Here is a 19,173-nt window from a genome sequence, read left to right as displayed (position 1 = left end):
GGATCCACTCCTCTCTGCCACTCAGCTGTGGTAGTTGCATCAACAGGTGTTGAGGCACCATCCCTCTGTTTCCCCTCTGCAGGCAGTGGGATCAGTCTGACTATGCTCTGATCTCTGATCAGCTGAACTGAAAGTCCTCAGAGTCTCCATTCACAGGCCACAATCCGTTTACTGTCTGATGTATTTTTTTTACACTAAAATGGCAAAAACTGGCTTTTTGAAATTGCCAGTTCCGCTTTGATTGGTTGGTGCTATGCAACTTCTGGGAGTTTGTGAGTGCACCAACCTGCATGGAAGTGAAGTCGAGTTTACAAGGTAACAGGTTGATACAGTGAGCGCTTTTGATGAAGAAATTGTCATTGGATTTGTCAGAGTTTTTAGGTTTAGTGACATCAAATCTTTGAAATATATTTAGAGTTTTGTTTGATGCTCTTTGTAGCAAGTAAACTTAAATTAGTCACTTTACATGTTGTTCAAACCTTGAAAAACCTTTCCTTTCAAAGTGGGCTATTCTTGGCCAAAATAAGATGCAAAGTAAACAAATGTTGATAAGAGGCATTACATTGGATAATTAGACATTTACCGGTACACGTTGAGTTGAGCTGTAATTATGATCTGTCTCTTAAGCTTGGCCTTTATCTTAGACTGTGTTCAGGGCTGGTATCAATATATTAGTCCCTGTCCTTAACCCAGGAGAGTGACTGATGGTATTTATAGAGAAGTGCTTTTGAAAAGGGAGTCAAGTGTGAGTGAATATGCAAAGCTCACTTATGTGGCGTGTGTCTGATTATGAAGAGATAATTCTCCCTGCACTAACTCTGTCTCTCTCAGTCTTTCTTTCTGTCTTTTGCTCTGCCCTCTGCCTGACCCCACCTTTCTAAATATTAAATATAATGTCTTTCCACTGTATCTTTTGTACCCCACTTCCCTGTGTTTGTTTTCATGCTGACAGTATGAATTCTATCTACTCTTATTCATCTGATAGGATTTTTGAGGGTCGTTGATTTTCTGCATAATACCTGAATATCACCACCGCATCTAATTTTGTGTGGTTTGATGAGAACCCTGGATGCTAATTGGTCAGTTCTAGGGTTGGACAAATCTTTCAATGTGATTTGATTTTTTTAGATGCGTCTCAGTCTGGCTGCTCAAATCGGATTTCAAATGGTCTTTTGCATCACTCTTAACATGACACACGACATAAAAAATTGGTGACTGCAGCACGGAACATCACAATATTTACCAGCCTCCATTTCTGAATTTTTCTTGTGCGACTGAGGAGTTCTGCACAGTGACTGGACAGGACGCTTATTTGGAGATCTAGAAGATGCACCTCCATTTTTCCCACATCTGATTTGATAACTTATCTGATTTGATAACTTGCAATTAATTGTGTGGACAGTCTGCCTGAAAAGATCTGATTTGAGAAAAATCTGATTTGCCTGCAGTCTGAACATAGCCTTAGATATATGGACACTGAGCACAGCACTTCAACATGATGACTAACAGATATAAAAATAAATAAATAAATAAATAGGCTAAATGCCTATAAGATCTTATTGCACGAAACTATCAAAGTAATAATTAAGAAAGCCAGAGCTGCACAAAACTGCATATGCAGTGCTTCAGGGCGATCCTTGCTGTGCATATAAGAGCTACAAGATAATATTGCGGATACACATCTAGTTTACGACATCAAGCAGTTTAAACCTTTTTTTTATGGCAACAATTTATTTTGGCAGTGTCATACATAATCAGCAAAAAACTTGAATCTCTCCACAACACCTCACAAATACAGGAATATTACTCACAGCAGAGGATTTATCTTCTGACAGTGATCGTTTTCTATTGTTGATGCAGCCCTTTGCTGTAACAACAGCACATAAAAAAGACTAAAGCTAAAGCATTAAAAAGACAAAACTTCTTGCAGAGGGTTTTACTGTGCTGACTGTTATTCACTGTTAAGCACAGCAAGCCATCATCACGCAAAAACGCTCCAAGATGTTGCGTCTCAATTAATTTGAGAATTGCGTTTCCCATTAAAACCACCACCAATAAAAATATTAATGTTAGTAGTCAACCCCACTAATCGACTAGTCTGTTGTTAGAAGAGTCCATTAGTCAACCACCGTGGCACATCCTTAGTCAATACAATGTTCCAGCTATGCTAAAATAGACAATTTAGTAACAACTATGATGTTAAACACCTGTTCACCCTGCTTCTGTGGATATAGCTGTGCACCACTTATAGAATAACGTTTTGTTATTATTTATTTTAGTGACTATATATTCTAGTGGATGGATGCACTGTTAGTTTTAATGAGAAATGTGTCCTTAAAGTGTATCATGTTTAAAATAATTAATTCTATCCGAGTTCTTTTTATTTTAGCATCCTCACCAGCCAGACACAGCAACATTGGCTCATTCAATGGCACGAGCTTAGTGCGGGGACCAATGAGAGATGGGGGTGTGTTTGGGAAACCTGTTTGAAAACAATCATTATTTTGGCAATTCCACACTTAAACTTTAATATCTTTATTTTATTGAAGCCTTACTGTTTTATGAAAACAGTAGGACACTTGAGTGTTCTACTTGCTAAGAACATTATAATGCAGGTATAATGTCCAGGGAGCTTTCCAAATAGCAAATGCTAACTGTAAAATAAACCAAATATTTATATGAAAAGCAATTTGAGTTAGTCAGGGGCAAGAGCAATGAAGTGCTGTGAAATGCTACCAGTGTGGCCAAGTATCCCACTGTACACTTTTGTGCTTGAAATGGCACCATGACCAGCTTCTGCTTCTCTTTGAATAATCAGAACAAGAGTTTGTATTCATTGGAGGTAGTTGGTGTGTTATATAACTGGTGTTTTTACAGCCCTTCATTGCCTGAGGGGTAAGAGGGTGATAGAGAGAGGATGCGTGATCAAGCTGTCTGGAGTTTTCGACTCTAGGCTTTGCCTTACGGCTCTCTGACGTCATCAGGATGTTCACCAGCTGCTGTTAAGTTGTCATCATTGCCCAATTGATGTTTCATGAAAGACAGAGATTGGAGGAGAATGAGAGTTTGCCTATTTCTTTCACTCTCTCTGCTGGTAGCTTTGGGTGAGAGTGACAGCAGGGTAAGGAGGGAAATAGTTAATCAATAACCACAAGGTCAGACAGGCGAGCTGCGGGTTTGAGCGTTCTCTGTTAGTGGGTTGAAGCAGAGGATTTGTAGCGCTTGTAAAGGCTTAAAGGAACACTCAGCAGTTATTTGTGGTGGTCAGGGTGGCAGCGCTGCAGTGTGTGACAGAGAGACACCTGCTGGCTTGAGATTGTCAATGCAGCCAAGATCACAGATCAAAATCACAACCCAGATCCTATCAGTGTTTCAACAACTTAGAATTACCTTCCAGCTTGGTGTCTGGCATAAGCTTTGCTAAACCATGAAGATTATAAATAAAATGTGTTTTCTGAAAACCCTTCTCTTACCAAAAATGAAAGGCATTTTTCACCCTAAAAATTTTATTTATTTGGTCATTTATTTATTCACCTGTCACGTTGTGGTAGACTCATTATTTAGGAACTGGACCCATGTCACATCATCCGTGACTTACATACTTAAATATTTCATCCAGAGCAAAAGAAAGCACTCTTAGTACCGGTCCCAACATCACTTCCTGAAATGCACTAACTACTTGAGCATATACAGGGCACTGTACATCTAACACTCCTGACTGCCAGAGACACTCTTCTTCCTGTCACACACACAGCCGAGGTGTTTTGAAAGTTTTTAAAGTTTGCTTTATCAGTACGTCACAGTGGTCTGGCAGTAGGAAATGTGGGACATTGTGTTACAGAAATGTATAAGTATACAGTAAAGTGGTCAGATGAGCGATTCTCGCCAATTAATCCTGCCGCACGTCTGCATCGTGAGTTACAGCGATGGCCACGGGGCCTCGTATTTATTTCCCAGCAAACACCTTGAATGTAAGTCCTGATATCTTTAACAGTGTAATAGACACACCAATTGGGTTCAAACTACAAAGGACTGGAAAGATGATTTGGATTGTAATTGGTCACAGTTCTTCCAACCAACGCACAGACACAATGCTACAGTGTATTAGTAAGAACCACTCAGACACAATGGTTTTCATAGTAACATAAATATATTTACTATATTCTTATGTCTCCAAAATTATTGTCACTTTGAGGGACAATTAGACATACGTGTTCTTTCTGCTCCAACCTTAACGAGTATAACTACAGCCAACAATACAAGAAACTGTTGTTTTATTTGTTTTGTTTGTAATTTCCTCCCTCTACCTTTTAATAGTTGTGCTTTAGTTGTAACAGACGGATGGGAGTGTAACTCTAGTTACATCTGATCTCCTGTTTCATAGATCGCCTTCATGAACATGAAAGATATATGGAAGTTCTCCTCACCTACCACACAAATGTCATCTGAACACTCAGTGTCTTTCATGGCCTCGTTACGTGTGCGAGGAAATCACAGATCTACAGTGAATTGCACTCTCGTTTCTTTTTTCTCACAGCCTCTGACACACTCATCTTTTTATCTATTTTTCAGAGAGAAGAAATTTAATGGCTTCCAGATAGAGAGAAAGAGGCAGCAGTCAATATGAACACAATTCCTTCGATGGACAGGCACATACAGCAGACCAATGACAGGCTGCTGTGCATCAAACAGGTGAGAAAATGATAATCATACGACCACACTTGAGTACTGTTCATTTATTAGGCATTCTCGAAGAAAAATATTTCCCCGCTCCAACTAAACACAAAGAATACAAGTTTCTCTATAACCTTACTATTTTTGAATTTCCTAAAGGAAAAAAGTTTTTGGCTTTTGTTCTGTGTAAATGATATGTGTAAATTAAAAACAGTGCAGTGTTAAAGAGATAGTTCTCCCAAAAATGTAAATGCCTTCTGTGTTCTGGTGAACACAAACAAAGTGTCCGTCAATAAAATGCTAGTGAATGGGTACCATTATTTTGAAACTTGATAAAAGTAATCCTTAAGACTCCAGTGGTTAAATCCATATCTTTAGAAGCGATATGATAGGTGTGGGTGAGAAACAGATAAATATTTAAGTCTTTTTTTTTTTTTTTTACTATAAATCCCTTTTACTTTTACTTTCACTGTTACATTCTTCTTCTTTTGTTTTTGGCGATTCGCATTCTTCGTGCATATCAACATCTACTGGGCAGGGAGGTGAATTTATTGTAAAAAGTTATTTATTTTCAAATAACTGACTCCACTGTAGTCTTATGGATTATTTTATGCTGCATTTATGTGCTTTAACTCCCTCCAATTTTCCAAATTCTCAATGACTGATTACTATACATTTAATATATTTAAATAGTATATACTTTACAAAATAGGTATCACACCTAAGGCTGAAATGATCTATACAACAAAGGTTTCATTTGAATGCTCTGTATTTTATGCGGTTCTCTCTGAAATCAATGCAGAAGTTTAATACTTAGGGTAAGGGGGTCTGCCTCTGTCTGTTAGTCTGTTACTGTAGGTGAATGTTCATTGTTGCTGGGTTTCTTGTCATCTCTCTGGCTGCCTTAAATGGTGATCTGTAAATGTGCATTAGTTTGGCTCATCAGGTTGCAGAATATGGCTGGGGCATGAACCCTGTTGTCCTCCTCAGCTCTTTTTAAAGCAACTCCTCACCCTATCTTTGGAAAGCTTGTTCTTTAGCAAATTCATGCACACACATGAGTAGGCATGACTCAAGGCTATGTCTTATGATTCTAGACTTTGATAATTGTAGTGTTTCATGCAGGTGTGACATTTTGCGTCTCTTGACAGATTTATGGAAATGTCTTACATGCAAGCCTCTATGTTGCATGCAGTTTAGGATTTGTCACTTTTGCACAGTTTTCCAAATGGCTTTGTTGTCTCTGCCTCAATAAGACAAGTCTTAGTGCTAATAAGATCATGTCTACAGCATGTAAGAAGCCACTGAAGTTCTAAGCCTATTTAATTGGTTACAAATGACATTGTTAGCTGTTTTGCATGCTAGATTGGGTCTGATTAAACCTAAAGACAAAGCACAATCGATTGCTGCTCATTAATCATATTGATATGGTACATTTAGTGTGGTGAGAGCTGCGAGTTTAGCCGGTGTGACTGTTGTCCTAGTCAGCTCAAGATGAACAGAAAAATCACAGACAGTAGACTTGCAATGCAGCACAGAGATTTTATTTGTATTTTATTTGTATTATTATAATTTGGTGCCATTTAAAAAATATATATTTTTTTAATCCTGAGCAGGTGCTATCTAATCTTGTCTAGAGGTATACAAACGCACCTCATCAAACTATTAAAAAATAATAATAATAATAATTATGCTACCACACAATCTAAAATGTCTGATGAGGGCTTTCTTTTGATTTCACAGTTTCCTCCTTTTATCGTGCTGTCAAACTGTCACTCAGTCATACTTCTGCCTGTCATGCAGACTATTATTCCCACAACTTTACTCAGGTGGTTATAATGACAGTAGTGTAAAATATTATGTTCAATTATATGACTAACACCCACACAAAGCCATCAGCATGTTGTAATTGTAATGTCAGTAAAACACAGCATATTCTCTGCATTTTCTCTTAGGTCTGTTTCACACTGCTGCCGAAAGCAGACCAGCTCCCACTAACCATTTTATAATTGATGGTTGTTATTAAAGAAAATACTCAATGTGGTTACCCCAAAATCTCAGGGTCTTATGTATAGAACCGCAGCTCTGTTAAACAGCAGAAATGCTGTACGTAAATGTGAAAGCACAATGCGACATTGCTTTTGCAGTGTCACTGCTTTACTTGCACACAGCTTATGCATGCAGTGTGAAACAGGCCTTATGCTCCAACATTTTTCCTCTTTGACTTTTTTTCTCTCCTTCTACACCCAGTCTCTCACATTCCCATCTGATTTTCATTTACAGAGCCCTCCAACAGAATTCCTCTGTTTTCTCATTGTGGCTTCCTCACCGTCAGTTAAAGTCTGCATGCTGAGCACTCAGCAGCCAATAGCTGTCAATCACCTAAAATAAGATCCTCTTATGTCTGAGAGGAGAGGGCTGATATCATAATCAACTCGAGGCAAACTGTTGCATTAAACTGAATTGTGTATGTTAGCCTGGGCATATAGTAGAGACTTTCTTCTTTTCCTCCTATTTTTTCATATATATGGGGCAGAAGTTGTTTCTCAGATGCTTTGCAAAACAAACAACTTATTGTTCACACTGTTTACCTTCGAATGCTTGAATTCTCTTTGCCCATTCCCAGTCCAGAACATGAGGAGGAATTTAATGATTAGAAATAAGTGAAACATGGCACTGCGACTCAGTTTAATTAGACAGTCTTTCTTTCCTTTTTCTTCTTAAGCAAGAAGAAGAAATCATCATTCACATGGAACATGAATACAAATGTACAAAGTATTCTGATGCTGGAGGAGGCAGTTATTCATGGTTCATATCCCATGTAGAACTGATGAAATGAGCTCATGCTCAGGGATTTCCTCTGACAGATAAGCTCATGAAAGAAATTGTCCATAAGATTTCAACATCCTGAACTGTTTTGTCTTTTGGCTGATGTGCACTCTAACATGGAGACGCTCGTCTCTCACCCCTGCTGTCTGCAGCTCGCAACATGTTGCATCATTGATGAAATCATCATAAGATCAATCTTATATGAAAAATAATATAAAAATTACAACAACAATAAAATATGTGTGTGTGTGTGTGTGTGTGTGTGTGTGTGTGTGTGTGTGTGTGTGCGCGCACGCGCACGTATGTATGTATGTATGTACAGTCAGGTCCATAAATATTGGGACATCGACACCATTCTAATCTTTTTGGCTCTATACACCACCACAATGGATCTGAAATGAAACTAACAAGATGTGCTTTAACTGCAGACTTTCAGCTTTAATTTGAGGGTATTTAAATCCAAATCAGGTGAACGGTGTAGGAATTACAACAGTTTGTATATGTGCCTCCCACTTTTTCAGCTCTAAAATATTTAATTGTATTTTAGAGCTGAGCATAACAAGAAAAACTTATAATCACTTTTGAAAGTCTTGACTGACTTTTCCTTGCCTGGAAATCACTCAGTAATTTTTTGTTCATATTGTCTTGGATTTACACTGACCCCTAGAAGCATGGATGCAGCTTTATTCAAACTAGGGTTGCACATTTTAAGAAATGTTCTAAATTGACAATAGTTAATGTTAATCAAATAAAAAATGTATTAATCATTAAAAATAACAATAATAAACTGTAAGCGGTAAACATCTTTTTAAATATAATTATAATATAATATAATGCAAGTGTTATTATTTGTTCTCTTAATATATTTTCAGGTCAGTGTATTTTGAATACATTGTTTAGCATTCATTTTTGAATTGTTTAATCTACTATTAATGTATTACTGTTAATGATCTTAATCTGTCAAATTATTAACCACAAATAATCCATCATCAATTTTAAATATTAATAACATCCCTATATGAAACGCAGTCATTTTCAGTTACTGATGCCATTGTAGAAATTAATTATTTACTGTCAACCATGGTTAATTTAATCCCTGTGTGAAAGTGTCCAATAACTGACATTAAGTGAGTAGGATTCGTCTTGTCTTGTGATCTCAAAATGGCAGCGCCTATGGGGGGACCCTCTCCATGTAGAATAAAACCGCTTTTATAAGGTTACTGATATGACTGGAATCTTGAGTGGTCACAATTTTATACATATGTTTCAAAATTTATATTAAATTATTTAGTAGTAAAGCCTTTTTTAATTAGGAACAAATTACTAAGTGCACCTTTAAAAATTCCCTGATATTTATAGGTTTTCCATGACTGTGGGTCATTATAAAAATGGTTGTGCTCTCAATACCATGTCCATTTGATTATGTATTTGTGTAGCTTATTTTCCATTAATGGGCTGGCTTTATTTCAGAAGAGCAAGGAAAATCTTGCATTCCAAGACATGTCCCCTTTAAGAGAGTGAGAAATACAGTGTAGGAGACCGGACTTGGTCCGGCAACAGAAGCAAATGACTCAATACCTCTAGGATGACTGATCACATAACAGAGAATTTTCCTGAGGTGAAATGGTCCTGCATAGACACAGTGAGTGTTGCAGGGGAAAGGTGAAGTGCTGATATTTGGCCTCAGTTATTTTAACACCTGTGTTGCAATCCTGCCAAAAAACTTTGCTTTCCTGACATGAAGCTCTGAGTGCCCACCACCACAATACCAAGCTTTACATCCTCTCCCCTACTGCCCTGCATCCAACCCTCTTTCCTGATTACCGTGTGGTCAGACCTAGAAATCAGAATGTCTGCCTAAAGTGATAGTTCACCCAAAAAATGACACCTGTGTCATCATTTACTGACCCTTATTTTGTTCCAAGCTTGCATGACTTTAATGAGGGTGGCTAAGAAATGACGGAATTTTCTGTTTTAGCTGAACTGTCCCTTTAAACATAGAATTGAGATCTCTCAAAATGGAGATTCGTTTCCATCAGCTTTTGCGGCAAGAGGGGAATTTGCTGCCCACTTATCCCTTATGCTCTGCGGGATTTACTCAGCAGGGTTCTGCAGCAGGAGACATTGGCTCTTTGTCAGATGAGCTCTTTGTCAACATACACACCAAAGCGTCTGATTCAAATGGCGACCTCTGCTGCCCTCGGAAGACAATGCCGCTTCCTCGCTGTGAGCGAGGAAGAGGAGGTGTCCGTCCAAGTATAATGCTCTTCAAAGTGTATTTTCAAATAATGCTCTCCTCCTCAGGAGCAACCAAACAGCGACAGAGCATTTATGTGCAAAGCCACTGAAGAGGGTGTACAGATTGCTTGTTTGTTTACATTTCTTGTCATGTCTTGTGTGATACTGGTTGGCGACGAGATTAGGGTAGGGGGTGGGGTAATCCTGAGGAGAGGATAAACAAGCTTGGCACTCAATTAATAACCCCCTCCCCTCCCATATAAAATCATTGGGAAAACAGAATAAGTCTCTTCTCATTCATTTCTGCAACCACTATTATTACACTTTCAGAGGTGTGGATCTATTACATCTAATTGGACAAAAGATGATGAAGAGTCTGGATTAGGGCATGCTGCAGTGGCGTGAGGAAGCCTTGAAGCACACTGAGCTCTTTGTCAGGAGGGTGGATCTGGCCCAGAATGCACAGCTGCATTCAGACCAGGAGGCCTTGGGTTACTGGCTGGGTTCTCGCAAGGGTGTACATATGCGTCAAAGGGCAAGATAAGTTTGGAGCACTCGGCCTTGTTTCAAAAGCCTCAATGTACGTTATTCTAAAAGAGAGAGCTGAAAATCACTCATCCAAACTCTCCTTTATTTTTAAATTAATTTTATGGGTTTAATACAAGTTTTCAAAAGCACCAGTGGCATGTTGTTGATTACCACAGAAAAAGATCTCTGTAAAAAAAAAAACATTGGCAGTAATGGACTTACAGTTGAAGCCCAGCAGGCTGGCTTTCCAGAGGTTTTAAAACCATTTAAATATGAAGCTGGTATTTTTAAAACATTCTTAAGTTAAAAGCAATTAATTCAGTGAAAACATCTTCCAATTCCTAAACAACAATAAATGTTGTTTTTTTGAGCTAGAAAGGGCTCTAAATCATCATTTGGAGTTGGGACTTCCTCTGGGTGGAGTTTGCTCTATGTAAACTGTGCTTTATACAGTGCATCCAGAAAGTATTCACAGCGCTTCACTTTTTCCACATTTTGTTATGTTACAGCCTTATTCCAAAATGGATTAAATTCATTATTTTCCTCAAAATTCTACAAACAATACCCCATAATGACAACATGAAAGAAGTTTCTTTGAAATCTTTGCAGATTTATAAAAAATAAAAAACAAAAAAACAAACCATGTAGACTTTTTTAGCTGGTAATAACATGAGTTAAAAGATAAATTGGTACGTGATACACCAGTCTTGTGCCAAGTCGTGTAATGTTGAATTATATAAAAAGGATAGTTCAGACTCTAATTCTAAGTCATTGTAGAATTACTATAATCAAACACTTACCTGTTACAGTAGTTTTTAATTGTATGTCCTTTAATGTGAACACTTTTTCTGTTAATTTTGAAACCATTTGAAAACATTTGTGTTCGTGTTTAAACAGGAGAGTTTTGCCTAAAATATGCCTAAAACTACTTGTAGTTATTAACCTTGTAACATTTGTCTTCTTCTCAAACAGCACTTACAGAATCCGGCCAATTTCCAGACGGCGGCCACAGAGCTACTGGACTGGTGCGGAGATCCACGAGCCTTCCAGCGGCCCTTTGAGCAAAGCCTGATGGGATGTTTGACGGTAAGTCGGCAGCTGCTCTTGTCTTGTCCTCGTGTCAGGGGCCAGTAACAAAGGTTAAAGCAACAGTCACGCTTCACGTTACCCTCTGCCCACCCATTTCTCACTCTCTCTCTCTCACGCTCTTTTTTTATTCTTTTTTATTTAATTTTGTGGACTTTCTGTGTTTCAGTACATGTGTGACTGAATTGCATTGTGAACATGCACAGGCATATTTGGTCTCCAGAAAGAGACAACATTGCTCGCTGGCATGCATTTTGAATTATTATGCTAATGATAAGCCAGTAATACAGTTGAAGTCAGAAGTTTACATACACTTAGTCATTAAAACACATTTTTTAACCACTTCACAGATTTCGTATTAGCAAACTATAGTTTTGGCAAGTTGTTTAGGACATCTATTCTGTGCATGACATGAGTAATTGTTCTAACAATTGTTTACAGACAAATTGTTTCACTTTTATTTGACTATATCACAATTCCAGTGTGTCAGAAGTTTACATACACTAAGTTAACTGTGCCTTTAAGCAGCTTGGAATATTTCAGAAAATTTTGTCAAGCCTTTAGGCAATTAACCAATTAGCTTCTGATAGGCTAATTGTCTAATTGGAGTAAATTGGAGGTGTACTTGTGGATCTATTTTAAGGCCTACCTTCAAACTCAGTGCCTCTTTACTTGACATCATGGGAAAGTCTAAAGAAATTAGCAATGACCTCAGAAAAATAATTGTGGACCTCCACAAGTCTGGTTCATTATTGGGAGCAATTTCCAAATGCCTGAAGATACCACGTTCATCTGTACAAACAATAGTATGCAAGTATAAATGCCACGCAGCCATCATACCACTCAAGAAGAAGACTCATTCTGTCTCCAAGAGATGAATGTAGTTTGGTGCGAAAAATGCAGGTCAATCCCAGAACTGCAGCAATGGACTTTGTGAAGATGCTGGAGGAAACAGGTAGACAGGTATCTATATCCACAGTAAATGAGTCCTATATCAGCATAACCTGAAAACCACCATAAAAAAGCCAGACTACAGTTTGCAAGTGCACATGGGGATAGGGCTGGAATGATTAGTTGACATTATCGACAACGTTAACAATAAAAAAATTGTCGACAAACATTTTCATTGTCAAATAGTTGTCTGATTTCATTTAACACAACATTAGATCTATTTAAACGCTAATGATGATGCGGGAGAGCAGCACTTATGCTCGTACTTGATTGAGGAGAGGAAGAAAGAACAGCTCACAGTCCAGACGCACTCCAAACGGATTAAGGTGATGTAGATCGCAGAGTATTATAATACAAAATTGCAAAATAAGTAAATACAGAAGTAGTGTTGTCGTGAAATAAAGCTGAGCCGGACCTGGTGTTCCGCTTGAGCAAAACTTGCCTGTCAGAGCATCTAAAAAGAAAACACTGCACAGTTATAAACTATATATAATGCACCTTTTATTAAAGTTCAAATAATAAGGAAGCGGGCTGTATAAATAAGCATAAACTCAGAATCTGGCATTTGTCTGAGCCGCTTATATGAGTCGCATGAAAAACAGCACGAGAGAGTTCCAAACTTCTCCCGGCTGATCACTGGCGCACGCTTGCTGCAGCTAGATTTTGTTTATAGTGATTGCTCTCGACATAGTGAATTATAATATGAGTGTCACGGTGTGTATCTTATGGTGAAGAAAATCAGCTTTATGCAAGAGTTTGTTTATGTGAGTTAAAGATAGATCGAAAGCAAAAGCTTATGTACATTTACTTTAGCAGCTATACTTAAGAAGAAAAAATATTCTGAAAAATAATTTTGAATATAACATTTAATACATTTTAATATTTCAATATTTTAAAATGTCAAAAAATCCTTAAAACAAGATACATTTACCTGAGAAGCAACATATAAGATATTTAGACTTGCTTTTAGAGCATTTATGTTCAATATGAATATATTTTTTCTTTATTGCACAGGCAAATCAAAATACACAACAAAATACATTCTCTTAAAGCAAGTCTAAATATATTATATGTTGTTTCTCAAGTAAATGTATTTTGTTTTAATGATTTTTAGATAATGTTAAAAGCATCTGCCAAATGCATAAAAATGATAACAAGTTAAAAACACTTAACAATAGGATTTTTTGCAGTGAAATTTTGAATTAATTAAACAATAAAAATCCAAGTTTTCTTTTAGAGGTATTTTTAAAAGATGATTTTGTCCTCTTTATTGTTAATAAGCACGTTTAATACAACTTTTTAAGTTGGGCATAAGCTGAATAGTCAGTTAAGAGCTAACGATTAATCGTTGCAATAATCGCCCAAATAGTCAAATAATCATTAAATTAGTCGATTATAAAAATAATTCTTAGTTGCAGCCCTACTTGGGGACAAAAATCTTACTTTATGGAGAAATCTCTCTGGTCTGATGAAACAAAAATGTAACTGTTTGGCCATAATGACCATCGTGATGTTTAGAGGAAAAATGGTAAGGCTTGCAAGCTGAAGAACACCTTCTCAACCTGAAGCATGGGGATGGCAGCATCATGTTGTGGGGCGCTTTGCTGCAGGGAGGTACTGGTGCAATTCACAAAATGGATGGCAACATGAGGAAGTAAAATGATGTGGCTATATTGAAGCAACATATCAAGATATCAGCCAGGAAGTTAAAGCTTGGTCGCAAATGGGTCTTCCTAATGGACAATGACTCCAAGCATACCTCCAAATTTGTGGCAAAATGGCTTAAGGACAACAAAGTCAAGGTATTGGAGTGGCCATCACAAAGCCCTTATCTCAATCCGATAGAAAATTTGTGGGCAGAACTGAAAAGGTGGGTGCGAGCAAGGAGGCCTATAAACCTGACTCAGTTACACCAGTTGTCTGGAGGAATGGGCCAAAATTCCTGCAACTTATTGTGAGAAGCTTGTGGAAGGCTACCCAAAATGTTTTACCTAAGTTAAACAATTTAAAGGCAATTCTACCAAATACTAACAAAGTGTATGTAAACTTCTGACCCACTTGGAATGTGATGAAAGAAATAAAAGCTGAAATAAATAATTCTCTCTACTATTATTCTGACATTTCACATTCTTAAAATAAAGTAGTGATCCTAACTGTAGGTCAAAACAGGGAATGATTTCTACGATTAAATGTCAAGAGTTTGCACTGTAAGTCGCTTTGGATAAAAGCGTCTGCCAAGTGCATAAATGTAAATGTAAGAATTTACAGAAAAACTGAGTTTCAATGTATTTGGCTATGGTGCATGTAAACTTCTGACTTCAACTATATAACTCTATATGATATTTACCTTATGATTACATGGTGATTAAAAACCATTAGCTAACTAACTTGTGCCTACTCTTACGACCAGGTTTGCACGAGGGGGAAAACACGTTAAACTGCAAACCTATTAATAAAATAAGAAGAGGCATGTGTTTGCCAGTCAACATTAACCTTTTTTCAAAGCTGCTACAAAAGTGGTCACAAACAGTACTTATTACATTTTACATTGATTTCCACTCACATTCATTCCAGCTCTTTTTCTGTGATCTAAATTCTTCAGATCATGATTTAGTGGGAGGCCCTCAGAATATGTTCTAGCTAGACTTTTTACATTTTTTTTTTTTCTGAAAGTGTGGCCCAATTAAATGTCCTAGATGGATCTTCAGCTAATGGTTAGAGCTTTTGAAACTAAATGGCAACTTAAAACAAACAACAAAGCAATTGTTATTTTTTAATTACAGCCCTAACCCCTTAAAAGCCTATAGATTAAACATCCCATGAACTTTGTTACTGATTGAACCCTTTATAGCTTATTTCCATTGAATTAATTAAAGTACACGCTGTTATCAAGAGACGAAACTACAGGCAGGAAGACTCAGAATGAAGAAATTTCATTATGTTTAACTTGGCTGCCATACATCAGTGAAAGCTGTATACTGATAATATAGAGGACATGTATAAAGTAAAACATAAAGGACTTGTTCAATAGACTACTCCTATCTATCTATCGATCGACCGATCAATCTATAAATACACTGTAATAAGTTTCGTTCATTGAGCAGGGAAAGGAGGAAGCGGGAGGCGACAGATCCAACTCAAAAAGGTATTTTATTTTTACAGTTAACTAAAATGTCACACTCGACACTGCAGGCTCCACAGACACTCACACACATATATATGCAGGCTCGGCTCTCTCTCTCTGGGGTTTTGACAGCCTTTTATCTCACCGCCTCTCACTGTGAACATAGAAATCACAATTAGCAGCAATTAATCTCAGGTGAAAACCCTTACCACTTCCTCTCTCCCCAGTTGAACACTCAGCCACGCCCTCGCCCCCACATACCCCCTCCGTCTAACTCTGTTCGGGGGAACAGTCCACCTCGAACTTAAACGGCTGGAATGCCAAATACCAATGGGTGATCCGGGCGTTGGCATCCTTCATGCAGTGGAGCCATTGGAGCAGGCATGGTCCGAACAGAGGGTGAATGCCCATCCCAGCAAATAGTAGCAGAGAGTGAGGACCGCCCACTTGATGGCAAAGCACTCCTCTATGGTGCTGCACTTAGTCTCTCTCATCCCCCTCCACCACCTGGAACAGTACAGCACCCAGGACTCTGTCCGATGCATCCATCTGCAAAACAAAAAGGATAGAAAATTTAGGGGAATGCAGAAATGGCCCGACACAAAGTGCAGCTTTTACCTGCCTGAAAGCTTGTTGGCACGGCTCAGTCCACTGGAGCGGGTCTTGAGCTCCCTTTTTAGTGAGATCAGTCAGCGGGCTAGTGACGTCCAATAATTAGGCACAAACCTTTCATAATAGCCAGCCAGCAAGCCCCAGAAAATGTCTCACCTCCTTTTTGGTCTTGGGAATGTCGCAATCGTTGCGTTTTTATCAATTTGGGGCAGCACTTGCCCATGATCCAAGTGGAACCCCAGATAAATACCGTCCATTTGGGGATGGTAAACGCTTGTCTGAATCGATTTAATACCCAATAATTCGTACAGCTCGCGTAGTGTAGGTGACATAAAAGCCGTGTCCTGATCAGTGAGGATTTCTTTCAGATTCCCAACACGGGAGGTAACACTACGTGCTGAGATGTTGCGCAGCGGCACTGCTTCCGGATATGCCTGCATGCTGTCCATTCTGCCAATTCCTTCAAAAGGAAACTCAATCAACGGAAGAGGCCACAACGTTTCTTTCGGAGTGGCCGTCGGATTCACCAGCTGACATTCACGGTATGCCACACACCATCTGCGAAAATCCCTGTTAATACCTGGCCAACAAAAACGGGCCATGAGAAGGCTTAGTGTTTCCCCCTGTCCCAAGTGACCTGCCATCGGATTATGATGAGCTGCCGGGAATTACATTTCTAGTGGCTCTTTGGGATCAACAACTGGTTTGTATTTTCTTGCATGCGAGTGTCCTGTGTCACTGCAATATAACTAATCTTTTATAATTGAAAAGTATGGATATGAGAGTGTGATGCCCGGTTGGAGCAGTTGAACATCAATCACAATCACTTGGTCAAAGGCGCATTGCAGTATTTCGTTTTGTGACTCTCTATCGGGAAATCCTGCCGGGAATTCCCTAAGCGCAGGGGAGGATGACACCTCCCCTTCCCAGTGTCAGTCTGACGTGGAGCAGCCACAGACAGTCTAGGCCACACCTCCCCAGCCAGTGCTTCGCACATCCCACATCGATTCACTTTCTCACAGGACCCATTCACACACAACTCCTTCAATAATCAGTGAAAAGATGGCCAGTTGGTTTCCAAAATTAGTGTATGGGTGAGGCCTAACTCTAAGGACAAACCACCGCCTCAATATTATGCTTTTGTCCCCTGAATATAATGGTGATGTTCACTACAGGATAATAATGAATATCTCTGTGCACACACCTCACCTTTACCCGATTATGTATGTACCCCCCTCAATACTCACGGGTATTTGGTATGTTCCTGCTCGATCGGAGGTGGTCACTGGGGTGTCGGGGACCCGGTTCAAAGCCCCCACCTCCATCACCAGACACTGATCACGGCCATGACCCAGCTCCCTGCAACTCCAGCAGACTGGCCCTAGCCTCCCGCCCACACTCGTGGCCACAGGCTCCTTTACCTGGGATGAAGAGTGGAGAGAGACAGGGTTGGGTGGAGTCGTAGACCCCCAAGCCCGAGAGGCTGGTCTTGGGGGAATGTTTCCCCATTTCTGAGGAAATGGAACAGAATGGAAGTGGGGTGGGGGGGGGGGGTCAGGGGAGGTGAAATTAGTGGAAGGAAAGGCAGGGGGCATGCCTGCGCCTGTATACACTGCCAGATGTTCCTCTGCCAGCTGGACCACTTCATCCAATGTTGGTGGCACTGGACCCACTCAGCCTTCCTCTTTGGCAACCGGAAGATGAACTGCTCCAGCACCACCAAGTTGATGACATCTTCACCGTCACTGTTCTCCTTGGCCAGCACCCACTGGCAGCAGGTGATGCAGAGCTGCTGGGTGAAGGTAAACGGGTGGCCAACCCCACTCAGCTGTAAGGAGCGTAAACACTGGCGAAGTTATTCCGGACTGTCGATCCGTTGCAAGATGGGTCTTCTTCAGCACTGTGTAATCCAGGATGTTGGCGACCAGAAGCTGTTGCGCCATGATCTGAGCTTCCCTGGTCAGCAGTGGTAGTAGATGCACCACCCACTAGCCCTGTGGCCATTTCATCACTTTGGCGGTATGCTCGAAGAGCTCCAGATATGCTTCTGGGTCATCTTGGGGGCCCATCTTGGTAAGCAACATGTGGGGGTGCACTGCTGCCAGGGTCACAGCGGCCACCCCCTTGTGGGAAACCAAGCTCCTTAGCACCCGCCGATCTTCTTCCAGAGCCCAAAGGAGCCCCTCAATGTACTGCTGCTGCTCTCTTCTGAGTTCCATGAGGGCCTGCTGTTGGCCTTGGTTGATGCTGGCAAGGGGCCGGAAGACTTCTTCCAGTGATAACGACTCCATGGGAGCATATCCTCTTCCTCTAAGTACTGCGTTTCGGCACCAGTGTAATATGGTTCATTCTTGGAGGAGGGAAAGGAGGAAGTGGGAGAAAAATTATCCTACTCAAAAGGTATTTTATTTTCACAATTGACAAAAAATGTCACTAAACACTGCGGGCTGCACGGACACACACGTAGGCTCGGCTCTCTCTCTCTCAGGGGTTTTGGGTGGCCTTTTATCTCCCCGCCTCTCTCTGTGAACATAGAAATCACAATTAGCAGCAATTCATCTCAGGTGACACACTTACCACCGCTTCTCTCCCCAGATGAACGCTTGGCCACACCCTCGCCCCCACATACACAATATCTGCATTATACACAATACACATGCTATAAATAGTGTACATGGAATAATTTACACTAGAGCTGAGTTAGAATGTAATGTGTGCACATGACAATGTTCCCCTGAATATTGTTTTCACACCTGTGTTCACTCTGAAAAGATGTGTTGTTTGTTTGCATTGTGTATTTTGTAATTAATTTGTCTGATGGAGTGTGGTTCCTTCGAGAGCAGTGGAGAGGTTCTTCTCCCTAGGTGAGGATGCTCTAGTGAGGATGGAGGAAAGATGAAAGAACTAGGGAGATAAGAATGTTGCCTAACAGATGTGGACATGTCTTATACATTTTCCTTCAGGCAGCAGGTAGCTCTCCGCTCTCTTCAGACCTGCATATGGAGCTGTTCTTACATTGTCTCACAGCTGCACTGTATCAGCATGATAAATGACATCTCCAAACTGTCAGTAGCTTTAGCAATGAAACTGCTGTTCCACTGTCTTTTCTTGTCAAACAATTTGTTGTTTCT

General features: G+C 39.7%; 1 protein-coding gene across 1 annotated transcript in view; it reads left to right on the top strand.

Annotated features, from left to right (window-relative positions):
• Positions 1–19,173, top strand: part of LOC127660494 (zinc finger MIZ domain-containing protein 1-like) — a 185,092-nt gene that overhangs the window by 108,353 nt on the left and 57,566 nt on the right. The window contains 2 exon segments of the mRNA XM_052150767.1: positions 4,573–4,692; positions 11,242–11,355. Coding sequence (XP_052006727.1) covers positions 4,624–4,692; positions 11,242–11,355 — 183 coding nt within the window. The 5' untranslated portion in view covers positions 4,573–4,623.

This window comes from Xyrauchen texanus, chromosome 20 (assembly GCF_025860055.1).
Source record: "Xyrauchen texanus isolate HMW12.3.18 chromosome 20, RBS_HiC_50CHRs, whole genome shotgun sequence".
NCBI classification, from domain to species: Eukaryota; Metazoa; Chordata; class Actinopteri; order Cypriniformes; family Catostomidae; genus Xyrauchen; species Xyrauchen texanus.
This window is presented reverse-complemented; position numbering and strand designations above follow the sequence as displayed.